The 25,904-nt window shown below is 43.6% G+C and overlaps 1 protein-coding gene and 1 long non-coding RNA gene across 8 annotated transcripts in view; one reads left to right on the top strand and one right to left on the bottom strand.

Moving 5' to 3' along the window:
• The window catches only part of LOC138854753 (uncharacterized), an 86,150-nt gene extending 66,349 nt beyond the window's left edge, over window positions 1–19,801 (bottom strand). Inside the window, exons 1-2 of the long non-coding RNA XR_011393924.1 lie at window positions 19,174–19,801; window positions 5,265–5,441 (exon numbers count right to left, since the gene is read on the bottom strand). This is a non-coding gene — a long non-coding RNA (uncharacterized lncRNA). The remainder of the gene's footprint in view (window positions 1–5,264; window positions 5,442–19,173) is intronic.
• The window catches only part of LOC128697918 (sodium-dependent nutrient amino acid transporter 1), a 155,789-nt gene that overhangs the window by 97,845 nt on the left and 32,040 nt on the right, over window positions 1–25,904 (top strand). For 3 of the 7 annotated variants that reach the window (XM_070099589.1, XM_070099592.1, XM_070099588.1), the window contains 8 exons: window positions 4,323–5,427; window positions 5,589–6,106; window positions 10,130–10,255; window positions 19,814–19,964; window positions 21,202–21,333; window positions 21,683–21,795; window positions 22,525–22,539; window positions 22,806–22,879. In XM_070099589.1, coding sequence (XP_069955690.1) covers window positions 4,323–5,427; window positions 5,589–6,106; window positions 10,130–10,255; window positions 19,814–19,964; window positions 21,202–21,333; window positions 21,683–21,795; window positions 22,525–22,539; window positions 22,806–22,879 — 2,234 coding nt within the window. Of the gene's footprint in view, window positions 1–4,322; window positions 5,428–5,588; window positions 6,107–10,129; window positions 10,256–19,813; window positions 19,965–21,201; window positions 21,334–21,682; window positions 21,796–22,524; window positions 22,540–22,802; window positions 22,880–25,904 lie in introns of all 7 variants that reach the window. The other 4 variants (XM_070099593.1, XM_070099591.1, XM_070099590.1 and 1 more) reach the window with 4 other exon arrangements.

Raw genomic sequence — 25,904 nt, 5'->3', positions numbered from 1 at the left:
TACAGTTTGCTCTAATGGTGACTATCCACCACCAGAGGCGTTGTTTACAATCTGCTCTCATGGTGACTATCCACCACCACAGGCGTTGTTCACAGTCTGCTCTCATGGTGACTATCCACCACCAGTGGCGTTGTTTACAGTCTGCTCTCATGGTGACTATCCACCACCAGTGGCGTTGTTTACAGTCTGCTCTCATGGTGACTATCCACCACCAGAGACGTTGTTTACAGTCTGCTCTCATGGTGACTATCCACCACCAGAGACGTTGTTTACAGTCTGCTCTCATGGTGACTATCAACACTATCACACATGCGCTGAAAATAGTATAAAATACGGACAAGTTGATGATTAAGACACATGTACAACGGTTGGGTATCTTTATTGTTGAAACGTTTCGCTTAGACAGTAGGGTTCTTCAGTCAAATACAGAGGCAGCAGGTGTAGTAGTGAAATGAAGATGATGCAGTCAGTCCATCAGCCTTGGAGAAATCAACTATCACAGAGATAAGTAACACGCACGCACACAGAGGTGGAGTCAGCAGATGATTAGTCTGCCCGAAATGCACTGCATGCTAGTGGCTTTCTTTTGTCCCTAACAGTATTTAATTACCTATATACTGCAGAAAGGAAATACATTATTTATATTATCTAAGCAGTGTCGAGGTAAATGTGAGGTGGTTAGTCCCTAAGCCTTAATAAACTTCGCTCACTGACTGAGGCTATGGAAAGACTGACCACCATATACCCACCTCTTCACTAGTCTTTTCTAAAACATACAAGCAACCTCTGCATTCGACTGAAGAAATGTGTGGAGCAAGCGAAACATCTCCACAATATACTCATGTGTTTCACGTGTCTTATTCTTGTACCTGATCGTATTGTTTACAACTGTTGTAATGATTATACACGTTCTCTCCAGGCATAGTCTACTTTAACACATATTACGTACCCCTGTGGCTTAGCGCTTCTTTTTGATTATAATAATAATAATACGTACCCCTGCCATATATATCACGTACCCCTGCCCCCATATCACGTAACCACTGCCCCCATATCACGTACCACTGCCCCATATCACGTACCCCTTCCCCATATCACGAGTGGAGGGAAGGAAGGGAAAAGGTGAAGGAATCGACCTTGGCTCTCCTTCACCCTAGAGGAATCAATACTGTGGTGCATCCTCTCTCCCTCCCTCCCACTTACCCTACTCTACCTCCCTCCCACTAACCCTACTCTCCCTCCCTCCCACTTACCCTACTCTCCCTCTCTCCTCTACTCTTCTTCCCTCTTACCATACTCCTGCTTCATTCCTCTCAACCTGCTCTCCCTCCCTCTCACCCCGCCCTCTCATGGGCCTACTGGCCCATGCTAGGCAGGTGCTCTGGGTAATGCCTTCTCAGGAAATATTTCTAATGCAGGGGATTAACTGTGGTAATCTCCTGTAATCCCCTGCGCCACGTAAATCCCAGCGACAGGTAGAATTGTAGTGGTAGACAGGAACGCATAAACAGAGCACTGTAGTATATTGGTAATTATTACGATCACTGTAGAACTAATAGCGAGCGAAACGTTCTCTAAATGAGGTTTCCAATTACTTCTTTAAGGGGCACGTCACTTCCTCTGTACTCACCTAATTGTGGTTGCAGGGGTCGAGACTCAGCTCCTGGCCCCGCCTCTTCACTGACCGCTACTGGGTCCTCCCTCTCCTTGCTCCATGAGCTTTATCATACCTCGTCTTAAAACTATGTATGGTTCCTGCATCCACTACATCGTTTGCCAGACTATTCCACTTCCTAACAACTCTGTGGCTGAAGAAATACTTCCTAACATCCCTTTGACTCATCTGAGTCTTCAGCTTCCAATTGTGACCCCTTGTTTCTGTATCCCATCTCTGGAACATCCTGTCTCTGTCCACCTTGTCTATTCCACGCAGTATTTTGTATGTCGTTATCATGTCTCCCCTAACCCTCCTGTCCTCCAGTGTCGTCAGACCGATTTCCCTTAACCTTTCTTCATAGGACATTCCCCTTAGCTCTGGAACTAGCCTTGTTACAAACCTTTGCACTTGCTCTAATTTTTTGACGTGTTTGACCAGGTGTGGGTTCCAAACTGGTGCTATGTGCTCCAGTATGGGCCTGACGTACACAGTGTATAAAGTCTTGAACGATTCCTTGCTGAGGTACCGGAACGCTATTCTCAGGTTTGCCAGGCGGCAATATGCCGCAGCAGTTATCTGGTTAATGTGTGCTTCTGGCGATGTACTCGGTATTATACTCACTCCTAGATCTTTCTCCTTGAGTGAGGTTTGCAGTCTTTGTCCTCCTAGCCTATACTCTGTCTGCGGTCTTCTTTGCCCTTCTCCGATCTTCATGACTGCATTTGGCGGGGTTAAATTCTAAGAGCCAGTTTCTGGACCACACATCCAGCCTGTCCAGGTCTCTTTGTAGACCTGTCTGGTCCGCGTCTGATTTAATTCTCTTCATTAACTTCACATCATCTGCAAACAGGGACACTTCTGAGTCTATCCCTTCCGTCATGTCGTTCACATATACCAGGAATAGCACTGGTCCCAGGACTGACCCCTGTGGGGCCCCGTTCGTCACCGGCGCCCACTGTGATACCTCATCACGGACCATGACTCGCTGTTGTCTCCCTGTTAGGTATTCTCTGATCCATTGCAGTGGCCTTCCTGTTATATGTGGCTGATCCTCTAGCTTCTGTCTCCTAATATCATGTTTATTTCTCTCCTATAATCTACCTTGTCCATAACTACTAACCCATTTGCTTTGTCTACTTTCGTAAGGTGAAGTCTAGGATCTTCCCTTAATTCATGGGATAACTTAGCAAATCTTTGAGATTTGGAGAGGTCTGAGCTTCCAACACCAGGCTTAAAACAGTCTTAATTTGTAGAGGCCTACACGACTGTTATTAGGGATATGTGAATCCCATAAGATGACGATTAAAATTTGACTGTGAGGGTAGTCAGGTGTGGTGGGTCACACTGACAACACTGTGAGGGTAGTTAGGTGTGGTCTGATCACACTGACAACACTGTGAGGGTTGTCAGATGTGGTCTGGTCACACTAACAACACTGTGAGGGGTAGCTAGGTGTGGCCTGGTCACACTGACAACACTGTGAGGGTAGCCAGGTGTGGTCTGATCACATTGACAACTCGACCTTAACAGTGGTTGGTAAGGTCCTGCCTAGTGGAACACCTGGAGTTATGTGGGACCTTGAGATGTATTGTTCCAGGGTCACCAGCTCTCTCTCTCTCTCTCTCTCTCTCTCTCTCTCTCTCTCTCTCTCTCTCTCTCTCTCTCCTACTGGATATACAAGTTGGTGTATTAATGTATCAGTTACAACAGTTTATTTCCGTCTCTGTTAACAGTTGCTTCCATACTGTCACCTGAATGTGTGTTGGCACATGTGCAGCTATTGACACTTGTGCAGCTGGTGGTTTAACATGATGGTGTACACATGTACACTCACAAAGCAGCATGTTAGGATATTTAATTTCTGCTACGAATGTTTCCTTCAGGCCTTTGCATTCATGTCTTATTTCACAGTTGTCTATTTTATACCATGTCTTACCCTAACCATCATGCGATGGTCCGTGAACGTACTATATTAGAAGTCTTATGGTCCGTGACCGTGCTGTGTTAGTGGCTTTAGGGTCCATGACCGTGCTGTTAGAGGCGAGTTTGTTTACCTTGAGTCACCTGGTGACTGCGTTCGTGATGGCTGAGGTTATCCACGATATTAGTGTGGTAGGCACGAACACACGTTTCTTAGGATGTTCACTAGTGAGCCAGAGGATAGATGAGGATAGGCAGGAGAGTAACTACTATAGGTGCAGTACTAGACTAGCTGCTGGTGGTAGCTAGTACAGTGCGACCTTCTGGGTATGGTGATAGCTAATTCATTACTACCTGCTTGGTGTAGTGATGGCAAGTACCACGTTTTACACCCCACTACACAGTGTCTGGCAAGTGGAAGTAGTATGTCGGTGGCTTAAGTTTGTTAGTGGCAAGAGTGTCAGTGGTTTGTCATTAAGACATAAGACGTCTAGTTTTCTGAGTGCACTAATTCTTGATGATTAAGACACAGTGGAACATCTGGATATATTTATGCACTTGAGCAGAGGTATGCAAGGTCTGTCACTTGCCTACTGTCTCTGTTGTTTTGGATTTATTCAGCTGATGCAGTCTGCTGCGCAGGCGATGCGTTTTGGCAATAAAGATAGCCAAGTGTTGCACACGTGTCGTGTCAACTTGTTGGTCTTGTGCAACATCAGCAATGAATGTTATTGTGTTGTTTCAGCGTGATGCGTCAGGACGAGTGAATGTGAGGGGGGACGAATTACCTCTAGTATCGTCACCACCCCATTTATCGTCCCCCACCCAGGCCTCCTCGTCCCCCTCCTCATCTTCGTCACTCTCTTCCACGCCTCTTACCTCCCTCCCCTCCTCATCGCTCCATGAAGATACCCCCGCCTCCTCCACCAGCACCCCTGGAAGGGAGGTTCCAGGGGCAACTTCGGTCTGCAGCCTCCATGATGTTCCTCAAGCATCATCGTCCACTCCCAGGAAGGAGGTACCCTGGGCGAGGAGTGCTGCGGTGCCAGGAACTCGAGCCAGGAAGGTCCAGAGCTTTACTTCCTTCTCGTCACCAGCCAAGTCTCCCTCCAGGACGGAGTTGGAGGCTTCCAGCACAGGTTCCAGCCCAGCCAGGCGTGTGTCAGCTGCACCAGTGTTGGATAGCGTCGAGGGCAGCAGTGTAGAGGCAGCTACAACCACGGTGCGTGTAGCATCTGCACCGCAGTCTAGTGCTACCAGTCCACACCACCCAGGTGCTGGAGGCTCTCACTCTTCGTCCACCAGTCCTCACAAAATGCACGTCAGTACTCACCAAATGCTGGTAGGTATGCACATGCCAGTCACTCCACAGAAGACTGTACCAATCAGTCCACAGAAAGTGCCAATCAGTCCTCAAAAGATACCAGTCAGTCCTCAGAAGCCTGCACCAGTCATTCCGCAGATATCTGTACCAATTACTCCTTACAAGTCTGCACCAGTTAGTCCGCAGAAAATTGTACCAGTCAGTCCACAGAAGAATGTACCAGTCAGTTCACAGAAGAGTGTAGCAGTCAGTCCACAGAAGAGTGTACCAGTCAGTCCACAGAAGAGTGTACCAATCAGTCAACAGAAACTACCCATTAGCCTACAAAATTTACGGAACATTGAGCAGACCTTAGTTACACACCTACAGAGGGAGCCAGTCACCAGTCCTCAGAGAGCGGCGCCATGTCTACAAAGACCAGAGACCAGCCCTCACAGACCGGCGGTGAGTCCCTCTACCACGCCCTCCAGGTATTGGAGGCCAGCGTCGGAAACCTCGGCCGAGGAGGCCACTCCACCTGTTCCAGGTAAGTATTGGCCTCTGGGGATGAGATAACATGCGTTAATTTTGTTGTAAAGCGTAAAAAAAATGTTTGTACATTACAATAATAATAATAAGAGAGAGAGAGTTTTTGAGTGTGCCTAGATAATCTTGTATTTCCATGATATTGTATAATTCACGTTACAGATCGCCGCAGTGGAGGCGTGTTGGTGGTGGTGAACGGAGGTTTTCCCGGTGACTCGAGTCCCCGCCACTTGCAGGAAGGTAACATTAGATCACCGAGTCACCCAAAGGTCATCACCACAATCCCCATCGGTGACGTACCCTCCCACATCGAGCAGGAGAGCCGGGAGGAGCAAAAGCAGGCGGACAGAAAGACAACTAACGCGGCTCCCAGAAAATCCAGTTCGAAGCCTACCGCCAACGGGGAAGCCAAGAAGACCACCCACGAGAAGAACAAATCAGTTACCATCGTTGTGAATGACCAGCAGGTTACTTACTCCAACACTCCACACACCTACACCACCAATACCGACCTCCAGCAACACCAAGCCAATGGTATCACCAACGGTGACCTGAACCATCTGCCCCCAGCCAGTGGTGAAGGTGTAGTGGTGAACGGTCACGCTGTAGCCAAGAGTGACGCTGATACCAGGCCTTCCTCAGCTGCCTCCCTGCCAACCAGAGGTGACCCAGACATACAGGTAAGTCTCTAGTCCTTTGAGGTGTACACGAGTTGAACCTGCCTAGAATGGGCCTACTTAGTAGACCTGCTGCAGTGTTCATCTTCACGTATTTTCTTAACGGTGTAAACACTAACAATCCTCACCTAGACTCTTCTATAAGTCGAGTTTAAGAATTCAATTTCGGGGTTCTGTTCAAGGATTCTGGTTCAGGTTTCTGTTTATAGATTCTGTTGTAGGGTTTATTTGAGGATTCTGCTCAAGGGTTCTATTTAAGGATCCTATCCTAGGATTCCAGTCCAGTTTTAGCCGAATGCCAAAAGTGCCTCATTTGTATCATGACGACCATGATCACCGTCATTATCACCAATACCACTATCATTATTAAGTTCATTATCATCATCATAGTCATCATACTCATCAACGAACATATTTTGGCTCAGTGAATCAGTTTCTAGTTAGACGTCAGGACGAGCCACGGAACTGAACCTTTACACGAGACGCTGTTACAGATCCTTGCCGGGTTCACTTCTTGGTCTCTGCCAGAGGTTCACCTAAATGGGTTCAGACACCCGGGAATGAAACACAGCACCAACGCCACATAGTAGATATGTGTTTTTAACGCTTTAGGTTCGAACCTATGAACTCCGACAAGGGCGATGAGGGTGTATGCACCCGGCTATGTTGCAGGGTGTGTGTGTGTGTGTGTGTGTGTGTGTGTGAGCGTACACATCAGCGTGCATATAAGATGTATTACGATAGACTGAATTATAGTTTGGTAGCAAGCCGTTCATTGATGTTAGGGATCCCCTTAAACTGTCATACCACAGCGTGCTTCATAGATTATAAGCCTAATAATAATAATAATAATAATAATAATAATAATAATAATAATGATAAAGAACTAATATATCGGTAGGAACAGGTTATTTTAGTAAGAATATGTGTAATAAAAATTATATAATAGAATTATTATAGTTATGTAAGGCGCTAAACCCGTGTAGGCAGAGGTGGATTAAGATTTTGTAATCCCCTGGGCCATAGGTATTGTGAGGCCCCTGTGCTACAGATACTGTGAGGCCCCTGTGTTACAGGTACTGTGAGGTCCCTGGGCCATAGGTACTGTGAGGTCCCTGGGCTGTAGTACCTGGAGGCCCTCCAGTTGGCGGAGGTCCCTGGACTGCAGCACCTGGAGGCCCTCCAGTTGGTGGAGATCCCTGGGCTGCAGCACTTGGAGGCCCTCCAGTTGGCGGAGGTCCCTGGGCTGTAGTACCTGGAGGCCCTCCAGTTGGCGGAGATCCCTGGACTGCAGCACCTGGAAGCCCTCCAGTTGGTGGAGATCCCTGGGCTGCAGTACCTGGAGGCCCTCCAGCTGGCAGAGGTCCCTGGATTGCAGTACCTGGAGGCCCTCCAGTTGGCGGAGGTCCCTGGACTGCAGCACCTGGAAGCCCTCCAGTTGGCGGAGGTCCCTGGACTGCAGCACCAGGAAGCCCTCCAGCTGGCAGAGGTCCCTGGACTGCAGCACCTGGAGGCCCTCCAGCTGGCAGAGGCCCTTGGGCTGGAGCACCTAAAACCCATGCCTTAATCCGGCTCTGCGTGCGGGTCATGCAGCGTCAGGAGTGCTGGAGACTTGACACTCCGTCTGCTACTCTCACAACCAGCCACGCTAAACGCTTGTTAAAATAAAGCTTGATAAAGCCCACAGTGGGCGAAACGTCGCCTTAGTAAAAGTAGTATTAACACACTTGAGTGTTGCATTAATCCGGTCACTGCTTGCGGCGTCTCACCGCAACACAAACATCAAAACACACGGTTATACACTTCTTGATTTTTATGTGCACTTCGGGTTCTAGTTCATCTTGTATCAGTTAGTTCCTCCCATCTATTTATCTATCTCACCATCTATCAAGTACTTTCTTTTGTCTTTTATGCACCTCTTTTTTTTCCAAATTGATTGCTGATTGTCAAAATAAATCGTCCGTATTTTGTTTGTCTTCGTCTTGTAAGTAATTATCACGTCAGGTTTTCTCGTCATAGTTCATCACTTGTTCAGTTTTCTTTAAAAAATATACAATTCTTTTTACTGTTTGGTGCTCTTTAAAAAATGTTATTAATTCCTTTCTTCCTTCTTGTCTTCCTTTTTTCATCTCCTTTTCGTCTCATTCCCTTCCCTTCATTTTCCTTTCCTTACCCTTCTTATCCTGTCTTCAAAGTTTGCAATATTTCTTTGTCAGTTCATATATTTAATTCTCCCGGAGCCATGTTGTTGCTCCTTTGATTTTACTGATGATGACTGTGCCGTAGTCTAGAACCACACACACACACACACACACACACACACACACACACACACACACACACACACACACACACACACACACACGCGCGCACAAGGGAAATCAACCTGACGACACTGGAGGACAGGAGAGATAGGGGGGACATGATAACGACATACAAAATACTGAGAGGAATTGACAAGGTGGACAAAGACAGGATGTTCCAGAGATGGGACACAGTAACAAGGGGACACAGTTGGAAGCTGAAGACACAGATGAATCACAGGGATGTTAGGAAGTATTTCTTCAGTCACAGAGTAGTCAGGAAGTGGAATAGTTTGGGAAGCGATGTAGTGGAGGCAGGATCCATACATTGCTTTAAGCAGAGGTATGATAAAGCTCACGGTTCAGGGAGAGTGACCTAGTAGGGACCAGTGAAGAGGCGGGGCCAGGAGCTTGGACTCAACCCCTGCAACCTCAACTAGGTGAGTACAACTAGGTGAGTACACATACACACACACATACACACACGTGTCCTCACGTGCACACAGTGACTCACAAAATGATAATAAGACAATTTCAGACACATGAGAGAAGGGTTGATGGTGTGAGTGAGGGGCTGGGAGTGCAGGAGTCCCGTCTCATGTCTTCCAACACTACCACTTTCTCTGATATATAGTGTTCAACTGTTGTAATATTATATAACATTCTAAGGTGTGTTTACTAACAGCTGACCTCACCTGCACTGACATTGTTCCAAGTGGAATTTTAAAGTGTGCAACTAACTAGTACCACTGCTTGTTCACCCAGGCTAACCATGGGTGACCAGACTAACCACTCCACGTACCACCTCCCCTCCATCCTCCCCAACCCACCCCCACTCTCACCCCTACCAAAAATAATATAAATGTAAAGACTTAAACCTGAGGTCATGAAGGCTGACGTACATATAAACTATAACCATTAAAACGCGGATTAAAAAGAATTCTGTATATATATATATATATATATATATATATATATATATATATATATATATATATATATATATATATATATATATATATATATATCCAAACTGGTGACTTAGGTCTAAAAAACAATGGTGTTTTCTGTCAAATAAGGAGAGTTAAAAATTGTCATAAATCTGCGAAAATCAGTCTGAACATAAAGAAAAATATATTTATTTAGTAGAATTTGGCTAATAAATAATACTTTAGATTAAATGAGAATTCTGAGTTAGGTTTCGTCAGTAAATATTATTTTTTACATTACTGTCACGAAAAAAATGTCCGCCACTGTTTTTTTTTTTAACATCCACTTTTCAAGAAAAAGGCCAACTCCTGAAATTACTGTGTGGATACAAAAATGTCTGACGTCAGGAATTACCAGGACCACTGGAAACAAGTCACTTTGAATTTTGGGGGGTTTACCTCAGGTAATTTACACATGTTAGTATGTAAGACGATTGTAAATCATCCCAAGCTGGGATGATTTACGAGGGGCCACCAACATAGCTTCATAGAAAACGATTAGCTTCATAGAGAACAAGTTAGCTTCATTGAAAAGGGTAATCCTTAGCCCTGAGGGGTCGTAAGCAACGCTAAGGGGTGGTGAGCAGCATTGAGGGGAGATGGTCAGTACCAAGGGATGGTGGGCAGCACTAGGGGATGTTGGACAGCACTAGGGGGTGTTGAACAGCACTAGGGGGTGGTGGTCAGCACTAGGGGGTGGTGGTCAGCACTAAGGGGTGGTGGGTTACCTACAGGTGCGGCCACTGGTGGGTTGGTGGACAGAGCCATCATACAGTGGAGCCTCCGTAGTGGAAGACACCGCCTCCTCTGATGAGTGTCATCGCTCAACACTCACCCTGGTCCACTCACCAGCCCGTACTGTGAGTACATCCAGCCTCCTATACAACCCTTTACCTTACTGCATCCTCCTCTCGCCTATTAGACCTCCCGGTACCCTTTAATACACCTCTGTGTACCCTTCTATAGACCTTTGTGTACCCTTCTATACCTTTGTGTACCCTTCTATACCTTTGTGTACCCTTCTATACCTTTGTGTACCCTTCTATACCTTTGTGTACCCTTATATACCTTTGTGTACCCTTATATACCTTTGTGTACCCTTCTATACCTTTGTGTACCGTGTTGTACTCCTGTAAGTCGTACTGCCGACAGGTATGGGAAGTATGGCATATGTAACAGGAAGAGCTGTTATTGGAGCAATATCTTCACTCTATAGAAAGCTTTCTACAGGTCCATGTCCAAGATAAGGCTGAAAATCAGGTGAAGGTGGAAAGTTAGGCGGAGAATATTATGTAGGTCAGACTATTGAGGGTGTCGCTCTTGCTGGTAGGCTGAGATGTCACCTCAACAGGAATAGTTAATGTGCGTAATGTCAGGTAAGTGTGCGGGTCGGAGATGAAGATCTCGCTGCTGTAAGTATTCATGTAAGATGAGCTTTGCTGATGGTTCGGCCATGTTAAAGGCATCTTGATTATATTGTGATATACTGTGAGCACTCATGACGCTGCTGCTGCCGCTGCCGCCGCTGCCGCTGCCGTCGCCGCCGCCGCTGCCGCTGCCGCCGCCGCCCACTTTCTGTCTTCTTTGGTGATGAGTTTTACATTTTACCATAAGGTGCGAATGTTTGTCTAGGTGGATAACCGGTAACATACCAGTCTTCCATGTTTGTCTAGGTGGATGACCGGTAACATACCAGTCTTCCATGTTTGTCTAGGTGGATGACAGGTAACATACCAGTCTTCCATGTTTGTCTAGGTGGATGACAGGTAACATACCAGTCTTCCATGTTTGTCTAGGTGGATGACAGGTAACATACCAGTCTTCCATGTTTGTCTAGGTGGATGACAGGTAACATACCAGTCTTCCATGTTTGTCTAGGTGGATGACAGGTAACATACCAGTCTTCCATGTTTGTTTAGGTGGATGACAGGTAACATACCAGTCTTCCATGTTTGTCTAGGTGGATGACAGGTAACATACCAGTCTTCCATGTTTGTCTAGGTGGATGACAGGTAACATACCAATCTAACATGTTTGTCTAGGTGGATGACGGGTAACAAGCCAGTCTTTCAACAATAGTGCGACCCTCAACTTTGAACTTGGACACTGACTCCACCTTCCAGAGTATTTATGTCCTGGCTGCACGCCGCAGTAACGTTGTCTTCGCTCAGTACCACACAGTGTCTAAGTTAAAGATTTTTCTGTTACATGTGTCGTTGTCTTCATTGTACCTTCATGTGTCCTGCATCCTCTAGCACTCTTGTGTATCTTCATGTATCCTCTCATGTGTCCTGCATCCTCCTGTACTCTTGTGTATCTTCATGTATTCTCTCATGTGTCCTGCATCCTCCTGTACTCTTGTGTACCTTCCTGTGTCCTTTCATGTGTCGTGTATCCTCCAGTACTCCTGTGTATCTTCATGTGTCCTCTGATGTGTCGTGCATCCTCCTGTACTCTTGTGTACCCTGTTGTGGCCTCTCGTGTTTATATATCTTGTACCACTACTATTTATCCTCTGCTTTATTGAAGAATGTCTCTTGTACAATGTTCTTCCTGTTGACGCTTGTAGTGTATCTTTCTTGCCTGCGTGTTCACAGTACCGTGTTGCTCCTCACTGTGTGTCGCTTGACACTTCACCTTACTAACACTCTACCTAGTGTGTCGCCTGACACTTCACCTTACTAACACTGTACCTAGTGTGTCGCCTGACACTTCACCTTACTAACACTGTACCTAGTGTGTCGCCTGACACTTCACCTTACTAACACTGTACCTAGTGTGTCGCCTGACACTTCACCTTACTAACACTGTACCTAGTGTGTCGCCTGACACTTCACCTTACTAACACTGTACCTAGTGTGTCGCTTGACACTTCACCTTACTAACACTGTACCTAGTGTGTCGCTTGACACTTCACCTTACTAACACTGTACCTAGTGTGTCGCCTGACACTTCACCTTACTAACACTGTACCTAGTGTGTCGCCTGACACTTCACCTTACTAACACTGTACCTAGTGTGTCGCCTGACACTTCACCTTACTAACACTGTACCTAGTGTGTCGCTTGACACTTCACCTTACTAACACTGTACCTAGTGTGTCGCTTGACACTTCACCTTACTAACACTGTACCTAGTGTGTCGCCTGACACTTCACCTTACTAACACTGTACCTAGTGTGTCGCCTGACACTTCACCTTACTAACACTGTACCTAGTGTGTCGCTTGACACTTCACCTTACTAACACTGTACCTAGTGTGTCGCTTGACACTTCACCTTACTAACACTGTACCTAGTGTGTCGCCTGACACTTCACCTTACTAACACTGTACCTAGTGTGTCGCCTGACACTTCACCTTACTAACACTGTACCTAGTGTGTCGCTTGACACTTCACCTTACTAACACTGTACCTAGTGTGTCGCTTGACACTTCACCTTACTAACACTGTACCTAGTGTGTCGCCTGACACTTCACCTTACTAACACTGTACCTAGTGTGTCGCCTGACACTTCACCTTACTAACACTGTACATAGTGTGTCGCTTGACACTTCACCTTACTAACACTGTACCTAGTGTGTCGCTTGACACTTCACCTTACTAACACTGTACCTAGTGTGTCGCCTGACACTTCACCTTACTAACACTGTACCTAGTGTGTCGCCTGACACTTCACCTTACTAACACTGTACCTAGTGTGTCGCCTGACACTTCACCTTACTAACACTGTACTTCGTGTGTCGCCTGACACTTCACCTTACTAACACTGTACCTAGTGTGTCGCCTGACACTTCACCTTACTAACACTGTACCTAGTGTGTCGCCTGACACTTCACCTTACTAACACAGTACCTAGTGTGTCGCCTGACACTTCACCTTACTAACACTGTACCTAGTGTGTCGCCTGACACTTCACCTTACTAACACTGTACTTAGTGTGTCGCCTGACACTTCACCTTACTAACACTGTACCTAGTGTGTCGCCTGACACTTCACCTTACTAACACTGTACCTAGTGTGTCGCCTGACACTTCACCTTACTAACACTGTACCTAGTGTGTCGCCTGACACTTCACCTTACTAACACTGTACCTAGTGTGTCGCCTGACACTTCACCTTACTAACACTGTACCTAGTGTGTCGCCTGACACTTCACCTTACTAACACTGTACCTAGCGTGTCGCTTGACACTTCACCTTACTAACACTGTACCTAGTGTGTCGCCTGACACTTCACCTTACTAACACTGTACCTAGTGTGTCGCCTGACACTTCACCTTACTAACACTGTACCTAGTGTGTCGCCTGACACTTCACCTTACTAACACTGTACCTAGCGTGTCGCTTGACACTTCACCTTACTAACACTGTACCTAGTGTGTCGCCTGACACTTCACCTTACTAACACTGTACCTAGTGTGTCGCCTGACACTTCACCTTACTAACACTGTACCTAGTGTGTCGCCTGACACTTCACCTTACTAACACTGTACTGTACCTAATGTTTCATCATACGCTTCAGTGCACAGTGTGTCATTACTGTTTCTTCAATGGCACTTGCTAGATACTGCGTAGTTTAAATTGTGCTCTTTTTGATTAGCTGTACCAAACTTAACACACATTTACATTCCATACATAGCTTTATTAATTAGTACGATAGAGCCTAGGAGGCCAGCAGGGAGTACACCCAGTTAGGGTGTAAGTAATGCCTAACATAGGCCAGTAGGCCTACTACAGTGCCTCGGTTAAGTTCGTGCACACACACACACACCAGTGAAGAGGCGGGGCCAGGAGCTATGAGTCGACTCCTGCAACCACAAATAGGTGAGTAAACACGTACTTGACCCCTACAACCACAATTAGGTAAGTACACATGCGGGGCCAGGAGCTGTGAATCGACCCCTGCAACCACAAATAAGTGAGTGCACACACACACACACACACACACACACACACACACACACACACACACACACACACACACACACCAGCCACAAAAATACACACAGCCGGGCTGTGGCTCGCATGTTGGATTGCGTGCAGCCAGCAGTAACAGCCTGGTTGATCAGGCTCTGATCTACCAGGAGGCCTGGTCACAGACTGGGCCGCGGGGGCGTTGACCCCCGGAACTCTCTCCAGGTAAACTCCAGGTAAACACACAAATACATACACAAACACAATATGAATAAGTGCTCACCTCAAGTTTAAGAACATTAGGGTTTGAGCAGTAACTGTATTGATTACATTATATTTTTTTCAGTTTTATTTTTGGATATAGACTATTTATTTATTATATACTACATTATAGACCCGTCTTCACCACGTCAACACAACCAAAAGAGGTATAGGCAGGTCCTCCCTGCTGGCGGGAGGGAATTTTGGCTTGAGAAGTGTACGTGTGGGAGTCTCAGAGCTACACCTGCACTCAACCACTCCAGTGAGGCAGAAATTGTGGAGAGAGAGACCCTTTTGTGTAGGCAAGGATGGACAGAAGTAGAGAGAAAGGAAAAATTGTGGACACACCGGGAGGGGAATGAAAAAAGCCTGCAAGTAATAATGGTGCTTGAACCCACCCTCACCAACATTAATTAACCCTCTCCAACATTCATCCCACCCTCACCAACATTAAACTTCTCCAACATTCATACCACTCTAATCAACACTAACCCTCTCCAATACTCGCCTCACCTACACCAACATTAGTCACTTCACCTGCCATACCCACGTCACCTGCCATACCCACTTCACCTGCCATACCCACGTCACCTGCCATACCCACATCACCTGCCATACCCACGTCACCTGCCATACCCACATCACCTGCCATACCCACTTCACCTGCCATACCCACGTCGCCTGCCATACCCACATCACCTGCCATACCCACATCACCTGCCATACCCACTTCACCTGCCATACCCACGTCACCTGCCATACCCACGTCACCTGCCATACCCACATCACCTGCCATACCCACTTCACCTGCCATACCCACGTCACCTGCCATACCCACGTCACCTGCCACGTACCTGCCTCACATCACCTGCCATACCCACTGCCATACCCACGTCCTGCCATACCCATACCCACATCACCTGCCATACCCACGTCACCTGCCATACCCACATCACCTGCCATACCCACCACATACCCACATCACCTGCCATACCCACGTCACCTGCCATACCCACGTCACCTGCCATACTCACATCACCTGCCATACCCACGTCACCTGCCATACCCACATCACCTGCCATACCCACGTCACCTGCATACCCATCACCTGCCATACCCATCACCTGCCATACCCACGTCACCTGCCATACCCACCACGTCACCTGCCATACCCACCCACATCACCTGCCATACCCACGTCACCTGCCATACCCACATCACCTGCCATACACGTCACCTGCCATCACGTCCTGCCATACCCACGTCACCTGCCATACCCACATCACCTGCCATACCCACATCACCTGTCACCTGCCATACCCACGTCACCTGCCATACCCACGTCACCTGCCATACCCACGTCACCTGCCATACCCACGTCACCTGCCATACCCACATCACCTGCCATACCCACTTCACCTGCCATACCCACGTCACCTGCCATACCCACGTCACCTGCCATACCCACATCACCTGCCATACCCACGTCACCTGCCATACCCACATCACCTGCCATACCCACGTCACCTGCCATACCCACATCACCTGCCATACCCACTTCACCTGCCATACCCACGTCACCTGCCATACCCACGTCACCTGCCATACTCACATCACCTGCCATACCCACGTCACCTGCCATACCCACGTCACCTGTCATACCCACATCACCTGCCATACCCACTTCACCTGCCATACCCACGTCACCTGCCATACCCACGTCACCTGCCATACTCACATCACCTGCCATACCCACATCACCTGCCATACCCACATCACCTGCCATACCCACGTCACCTGCCATACCCACGTCACCTGCCATACCCACTTCACCTAGCCATCAGTGCACTTCCCTCAAACAGTTATAACCTTGTACTCCATATACAGTATATGTATATATAATTTTCCCTTTCACTTTTAAATAAAATAATTTTATTTGTAAATACCCTTTTACTGTAGCTTAAAAATTTGTTAAAAAAAGAATAAAACAAATATTTTTTCCCATGTTTGCCAAAGCATGTTTGTGAGTGTTACTTTTTATATTAATGTACAGTTATAAAATGTTAGTTTTGAAAAGTATGTATATACAGTCCATAATTTTTTATTATGGGTTTCTTGGCAATTATGGATTTTTGTGCATTCGGCTACAATTTTCTGACCACTGTAAAACTGATTTTTGATGCAAGTTCTTGACCAGGACAATGGTTTTATGAGATTGGTGTAGAGTGTTTATATTGTTAAGACAGTTTACATTTGTTTCAAACCCCTAGCTTTGTCCTTAAACAATTTGTAGTTAATTTCAAATTTTTTCTTGTACTTCATCTTACATTTTCTGTGCTACTTTCACTTAGTATTTTACGTCAATAGTTGGAACACAGCAAACAAAAACTGTTTTAGTCGACCATTTCATGACCAAGCATTAGATAGGTAGATGCTAAACTAAGAATCGACAATAGAACTAAAAGCTATTCACTTGCCAGTTGACTTAAAAAAAAAAATTTGGTGTGCAGTTTTTATACGTAGTTCATCTTTAGTGTTATTCATTCAAAGGATTTATTTTATATGAACATGATTCCAAATAAGTTTCAGAGCAGAGAAGAGATGCATGTTGTGGTTTATGACCAGCTCTTTCTAAGAGCTAGTATAACACTTGTGTTTTTTGTAGCTATACAGTCAGTGACCTGATCACTTTAAGGTTTGGTATTGTTGTGCATATGTTTTCTGTAGTTATATATATATGCAAGGAATTCGCAAGAGCAGGCGAAATATACATAAACACTGATCTCTGGCTGAAGGAGACTCGAACTTATGAACCTTGGAACAAGGTACGCAGTGCTTTACCAATCTACCCACACTAGACCAATACCTTGGAGTCCAGCTTGCGCTAGACTTTGATCCAAGGCAGCCAGCTTTCAGGGAGAAGGCTTACAGCTTTTCATCTCATCCCCTGCATGCATCAGCCTTACTAGAGATATAAATAAATGTAAATACGTATATATATATATATATATATATATATATATATATATATATATATATATATATATATATATATATATATATAAATAAAGAAAAATTGGATATCAAATTGGGGAGGAGGAGTATGGAAGAAGTGAATGTTTTCAGATACTTGGGAGTTGACGTGTCGGCGGATGGATTTATGAAGGATGAGGTTAATCATAGAATTGATGAGGGAAAAAAGGTGAGTGGTGCGTTGAGGTATATGTGGAGTCAAAAAACGTTATCTATGGAGGCAAAGAAGGGAATGTATGAAAGTATAGTAGTACCAACACTCTTATATGGGTGTGAAGCTTGGGTGGTAAATGCAGCAGCGAGGAGACGGTTGGAGGCAGTGGAGATGTCCTGTTTAAGGACAATGTGTGGTGTAAATATTATGCAGAAAATTCGGAGTGTGGAAATTAGGAGAAGGTGTGGAGTTAATAAAAGTATTAGTCAGAGGGCAGAAGAGGGGTTGTTGAGGTGGTTTGGTCATTTAGAGAGAATGGATCAAAGTAGAATGACATGGAAAGTATATAAATCTATAGGGGAAGGAAGGCGGGGTAGGGGTCGTCCTCGAAAGGGTTGGAGAGAGGGGGTAAAGGAGGTTTTGTGGGCAAGGGGCTTGGACTTCCAGCAAGCATGCGTGAGCGTGTTAGATAGGAGTGAATGGAGACGAATGGTACTTGGGACCTGACGATCTGTTGGAGTGTGAGCAGGGTAATATTTAGTGAAGGGATTCAGGGAAACCGGTTATTTTCATATAGTCGGACTTGAGTCCTGGAAATGGGAAGTACAATGCCTGCACTTTAAAGGAGGGGTTTGGGATATTGGCAGTTTGGAGGGATATGTTGTGTGTCTTTATATGTGTATGCTTCTGGACTGTTGTATTCTGAGCACCTCTGCAAAAACAGTGATAATGTGCGAGTGTGGTGAAAGTGTTGAATGATGATGAAAGTATTTTCTTTTTGGGGATTTTCTTTCTTTGTTTTTGGGTCACCCTGCCTCGGTGGGAAACGGCCGACTTGTTGAAAAAAAAAAAAAAAAAAAAAAAAAAAAAAAAAAAAAAAAAAAAAAAAAAAATATATATATATATATATATATATATATATATATATATATATATATATATATATATATATTTATTTATTTATTTAATTTATTTATTACCATATTACAGTAATGAACTATGTATATATGAGTTTAGCACTTCTCTGTGAATATAGTAGTGAAGCTTCAATTTAACTTTGATTTAATGAGGGGGGAGGGGATCCTGTTATGCTGATTGTTAAATTTGAATGATGAGGTTAGTTTTTCCATGATTGTACTGCCAACAAATAATTCTGCAAGTACAGATTTTGTCTGTTGATTCTGAAATTAATTTACCCATAGGACCATAATAATAATGCAAACAGATCTACCTTTAGCATACCTAATTTTCCAGAAAACCTTTTGGCAAGTTTGCTGTTTGAAACAATATACATACATACATACATACCACACATACATACCACACATATATACAATACACATTTTTCCATGACAAGTCTTAGAAAACATTAAGATGTTCAAATTCTGTTAGAGCTTTTGGGTGAAGCCTCTTTACCTTTACTGTGTAATTTAAGAAGCTGTGTTCCAACTTGTCAAGAGTATTCTACTCTACTGATTAACAACAACAAAAAATGCATGATAGAAAATGTGTGTAGTTATAGTAAGGATAACTATCTTATCCTTGATGCCCTTTCTGACCCTGATTCTTACCTACATTGCCCAGCTGTCCAGAGCAGTGTCTATCATACTTGTAAGTACCTCTTTCCTATTCCTTTCCATTAACTTTTTTAGGTGTAAATGCATGAATTCCCTTCTTCACAAATTGGACACGCTCTTACCTCCATTTTTAACTTATTTCTCATTATTCTTAATCAAATATGCATAATTTAATTAATTACCAATGATTTGTTGAGTACTGTATATGCTAATTGTTTTAATTTTCCGTATCCATTTTATAATTCCGATTTGCTTTTAAGGTGAAAATAATTTGCAATTTGTTGAAACTCTCAATATGAGAGCATCTTTAAAAATTGATCAGTAATGTATTCTATTGTTGAATTTTATTGGTGTATTTACATGTGTTTGGATTCATTTGCATGAGTTTGAGAAGCACGCAGGTGTGTACCCATACATTACTGTGTTAGTATTTGACTCTAATTTACTAGTGAAGTGTGTTGGTGTACATATTTCTCCAGTACCTGAGTGGTGAGGCTGGAGACACAGTGGGTGGTGAGGACTCTGGTGAGGCGTGGAGCAGCGTTGTGTCAGGTGTGTGCGGCGTGGTTCTCATCATTGGTGCAGCCTCCATTCTACGATTACCACGCCTGCTATATGAATATGGAGCAGGTATAGTCTCACATTCACTATCTAAATAATGAAAGTCACATTGTAGTGGCTGGAACAGTTCACAATTAATCAACAAATTAGAAATAAAGATAGACAATATTTTGGTCTATCTTGGATTATTATTATTATGTCACAAACAAGACTTGTCCAGGATGACTCCAACACTGGTGTTAGTTGAGTATTGACATCTTGCTTTCCTCTGTCCTAAGCATCAGTGACAAATATCACCCCATTCTCTCTGGGATGCTTATCTTCATCTTATTCTGCCAGTTGGGCACATTAAAGGGGATGGGGACACTTACTAATTTCAGTGTACTGATATTTAGTGTATTTTGCTGCTGCTAATAATTGCCAACTGAAGCCATTCTTTCCCTAGTAGGAAAATTGCAATCTTTCTTAATGCCTTCTCTCGAGGGAGGTTCCTTGATGCTGCCGAGGGGCTCTTGATCACATGAAGTCTAAAAATATGTTATTGAATATTTCAAATGACTTTTTAAAAATACGAGAAACATTAAAAAATTAAGAAAAACATGCCAAAGTGTTGTTTTATTTCATATTTTGATGATTTAGGGCAGTTTACAGCATCATTCACCAGCTCTATTTTTTCCATTTACATATATTTACCAGTTACAAGACTCAGGTGAAGGTTAAGGTGTCCTGCTCTGCTGGGGCTTAAGCACAGGGGTGCATCTAACCTAATTGGGGAGTTTTTGTTTCAGCAGACCTTTTCGTTCACCATGCAGAATTCAACAAGAGATACACAATGAGTATGTGTTAGCTGGCCAGGATGTGCTGTGCCTAACTTCTGACATTCCATCTCGCTTGTCCATACTGGCACATAAGAGTGTATTGTACCAGTTAGCTAGGTGTATTTCACATATTTTTAATATCTCATAAATTACTCATAATATGTAACATTATTATGGTACGGTGTACAAGCTAACGTTTTCGTTAACTATGTGATGAATTTTACATTCTTTGCCAGTCTTTCCTGGAGTGCATAGCATCACGTACCAAATGACTGAACTGCAACAACCCTACCCATCCTTCAGGGTGTAGGCACTGTACTTTTAACCTCCAAAAATCAAGTCTGGCTAACTGGTTTCTCTGTTACTATTGCTGTTTATTTCTCAGGAATTTTATTAATTGATGTAACAGTAATTCGTATACTGGTATAAATAACAACAGTACATACTGTAATATATTACAGTATGTAAAAACTTATTTTTGTTTGTAGGAAGCTTTCTGGCAGCATGGTGTGCAGTCCTGTTTGTGATAGCAGCTCCCATAGCTTACCTGGAGGCTTGTCTTTCACAGTTCAGCAGCTCAGCAGCCCTTGCAGTCTGGCGACTAATTCCCATAGCAAGAGGTGAGTGGTATGAAACCTTGGGTGTCTTGTATTTGGCATTAAACTTCTAAGAGACCAAAAAGGAAGTGAGTTATCTTTAGTTCTCTCTGTTTTCAATGTCTCATATTCATTTAGTACAGAAATGTCATACAGCATAGAGTATCTTTCACTTGGATCACTTAAATCTTAATTTGTAGTAGTAGTAGTATTCACTATTAGATGACCTCACAAAGGTAAATCAATGTGGATACTGTCATGTTAAATTTCTCAATTGTAACTTACTAATATTGAGATATGGACTTTATTTTTGATTGCTCTAACTGAAATAAAATTACTGAATTGTAACGGATTGTGATGTTGGTACTTTTAGGTGTTGGATGGTCGACAGTTGTGGTGTGTTTCTACTGGGCCGTGGTAGTGTTGGGTTATGTGGCTCCCATAATCCATTACATATTGCTATGGATTAACCCAGCACTACTACAGGTTAGTTTTGCTAGTCTTATGTAATCAGATTTTGTGTGATTATAGTTTCTAGTGCACTTGTTAGTGGGACTGGTTTTAGCTTTTGAGGATTAATTTAAGTTTGTGAGTGCTGACTTGAGTGTTAGTGGGTAGGAATGTGTATGTGTATATATATTTTTTATTAACAAGAGTACTGAATGACTTTATTGTGAAAATATAAAAACTTGAATACTGTATTATTAATGAAACCACAAAAATTTAGTGACCATGATTACCTCTCTTGTGTTATTACACTAAATTAGATATTGAAGTATAACTTCACAGTTACATCTTGTGCAATTCATTTTAACAAACAACTGCTGAGTTAAGATTAATTTTGATATCAAAGAATTTCCTGCAGTATTTTGAAATTGTTGTCATACTGTATACGCGTATATAATTTTTCAAGTGTCATAAACATGATTTTAGAAAAAATTGTAGTATGAAAATTGAGTGTGATATGTATTATTCACAGTATGGCAGAAATCTATAAAATGCATGACAGCAGGTATGAATAATACCTCTGTGAAAAAATAACAACTGAAAGCAGTCAGGTATTTCCATTTTTGTATTTTTTCATTATGGTATTTTTTAATTATGTATTTTTAGTTTGGGAATGTACTCGCCTATTCACCTGTTTGCTGAGATTAAGATAATCATTACTGATATTCTCTTGTATATTTTGTATAAAAACGCACTCATTTGGAACAGCATGGCCTCATAACAGTACGTATGTAGTTACGGTTTATATCTGCTTAGACATTTGTCAGTACAAGGATGTATAAGATTCGTTTCACTTTTTTTTGTTGTATTGTCAAGAAATATAGCTGTTGCATCATATATCATTACTGTATACAGAAATTGCCAAGGGAAGCAATGTACATAATAATGGCACTCCTGTTATTTCTCTTGTTACAGCATTTCATTTTGTTTTTACTCCCATCAATCACAAAATATATCTGTTCTGTCATTTATCATCTTTGTTTCAGAAGATGGTGTCACCTGTGTGTAGCAACACTATCAGCAACTACACTAATGCCGGAGACTGGGCACTTGACTATCACAGGTTCGAGTCATACGTAATTGCATGATGTATAGTACAGTATTACTGTCATAATTGATATTTTTAACAAGTATATATTAAAAACCAGTTAGTACATTTCTAAGGTTTGGACCATAACAGATATTCTGAATCTCCTTTGTTTTGTTATAGGTGGCTAGGGTAGGATGTGAATAGGGACCCTGTTGTCTCAAAGACAAGTTCTTCACAGGAGTGTTTGATACCCACAGCCATATAAAAACCTGCATACTTGGGGAAAATAAGGTTCATGAAAGATGGGGGGATTTGAATAAAAGTCAGATAATATTACATGAATATTGCAGAAAGAATGCCAGAGTTAGAGTAATTCAAATAATTTTTGTTCTTACAGCCTCTCCTCACTTAGCGTTGTACTCATTTATCAATGACTTGGACTTACGACGGGCTCTCTGACCAGTATGCATACCCAAATAGTGCATATTAGAGCTGATTTCCTCAGTTCTGTTTATTACTATATACAGTACTATACTACTGTATAAACTTCTTTCAACACACCGGCCGTATCCCACTGAGGCGGGGTGGCCCAAAAGGAAAAACGAAAGTTTCTCCTTTTACATTTAGTAATATAGACAGGAGAAGGGGTTACTAGCCCCTTGCTCCCGGCATTTTAGTCGCCTCTTACAACACGCATGGCTTACGGAGGAAGAATTCTGTTCCACTTCCCCATGGAGGTAAGAGGAAATAAACAAGAACAAGAACTAGAAAGAAAATAGAAGAAAACCCAAAGGGGGGTGTATATACATGTATATGCTTGTACATGTATGTGTAGTGTGACCTAAGTGTAAGTAGAAGTAGCAAGACGTACCTGAAATCTTGCATGTGTATGAGACAGAAAAAAAAAAAAGACGCCAGCAATTCTACCATAATGTAAAACAATTACAGGCTTCAGTTTTACACTCACTTGGCAGGACGGTAGTACCTCCCTGGGTAGTTGCTGTCTTTCTCCTTCTTCTTCTGTTGGGTTTCAGGGCCACTGACAGCATACGCCGTATCGAGCCCGGCCGTCCAGTGCTAGGAGAGGGAATATCGACCAAAGTGGAAGAATGTCTTGACTAATAACTATGTATCATGTCTCTGATACGCCCTGAAGCCAGCAGGAAGGAGCAGGTACAAGCCAATATCTCCTGACGGTCCAGAGATCGAAACCCCTCCCTGTTGAGCAGGACAGGTAGAGTGAAAGTGTGCACCCCAAGTGTGCGCAAGGCCGCACGGAGAATAGTCTGTGCAGAGTGATAATATGGGCACCACAGCAGGAAGTGTTCCACCATCTCAGGCTGTGAGGGGACACCACGGGCAGTACAGAGAGTCCGTCATCCGAAGGCGATATAGATGAGCTGCCAATCGCGAGTGCCCGACTCGAAGGCGAGTCAGTGCAACGTCCACCGAGCGGTTGGGATGGCGAGCCCAAGGGCAGGGGCCATTAAAAGTTCGGACAGAGCCCAACGCCGAAGAAGAGAGGGAATGTGCAAGGCCCTCTTGCCACTGATGACGGATTCCCTTCCAAACAGCCCTTGTGAAATCACTGTGGCCCAGGGCAAGAGGGGTAACAGTATGAAGTGTGTGCGCGAGGGAGGCCGCCTGATCTGCCACTTCATTACCCCAGATTCCAACATGGGCAGGAACCCACTGAAGGGAGATGCTCCAACCTGGGCTCCGCAAGAAGCGCAGGAGGAGAGATTGTGTCCGACGAACGAGGACGCGCAGTGATGGTGGTTGTTGTCTACCAACCTACTACCTAGGTACTGTATAAACATTTAAAAATATACCAGAAATTCTGTAAATGGTGCAAAGGTGACATTAAAATAACAAAGATGGTTGACACAAACCCACACCCATTATAGTATGCTTCTCACTTCTCATTTACCGATGAGGTCTTAGGACTGGAACTCTGTTGCTTAGTGAGGAGAGGCAATATATGTCTCAGACAATATAAGAGGCAATTTTCAAAGAATGTCATTCACTTATACTGTACATATGGTACATAAGGTAGTAGGTTGGTAGATAGCAACCACCCAAGGAGGTACAACCGTCCTGCCAAGTGAGTGTAAAACGAAAGCCTGTAATTGTTTTACATGATGGTAGGATTGCTGGTGTCTTTTGTCTGTCTCATAAATATGCAAGATTACAGGCATGTCTTGCTACTTCTACTTACACTTAGGTCACACTACACATACATGTACATGTTTATTTATACACACTCATCTGAGTTTTCTTTGATTTTATCTTAATAGTTCTTGGTCTTATTACTTTTCCTTTTATATCCATGGGGAAGTGGAATAAGAATCTTTCCTCCGTAAGCCATGCGTGTTGTAAAAGTCAACTAAAATGCCGGGAACAATGGGCTAGTAACCCCTTTTCCTGTAAAGATTACTAAAAAGAATAAGAAGAAGAAAATTGTCAAAGTGGGAAGTCTGAATGTGCATGGATGTTGTGCAAATGATAAGAAAGAGATGATTGTGGATGTTATGAATGAGAAGAAACTGGATGTCCTGGCTTTAAGTGAAACAAAGCTGAAGGGGGTGGGAGAGGAATAAATGGGATTAGGTCAGGGGTTTCAAATAGAGTTAGAGCTAAACAAGGAGTAGCAATAATGTTGAAGGATAAGCTATGGCAGGAAAAGAGGGACTACAAATGTATAAATTCAAGGATTATGTGGAGTAAAATAAAGATTGGATGTGAAAAGTGGGTTATAGTAAGCGTGTATGCACCTGGAGAAGAGAGAAGTGTAGAGGAGAGAGAGAGATTCTGGGAAATGTTGAGTGAATGCGTGGGGAGTTTTGAATCAAGTGTGAGAGTAATGGTGGTTGGGGATTTCAATGCTAAAGTGGGTAAAAATGTTATAGAGGGAGTAGTAGGTAAATTTGGGATGCCAGGGGTAAATGTAAATGGGGAGCCTTTAATTGAGCTATGTGTAGAAAGAAATTTGGTAATAAGTAATACATATTTTATGAAAAAGAGGATAAATAAATATACAAGGTATGATGTAGCACGT

Source organism: Cherax quadricarinatus, chromosome 68, assembly GCF_038502225.1.
Source record: "Cherax quadricarinatus isolate ZL_2023a chromosome 68, ASM3850222v1, whole genome shotgun sequence".
Taxonomy (NCBI): Eukaryota; Metazoa; Arthropoda; class Malacostraca; order Decapoda; family Parastacidae; genus Cherax; species Cherax quadricarinatus.
The sequence above is the reverse complement of the archived record's forward strand: the minus strand, read 5'-3'. Positions and strand labels throughout refer to the sequence as shown.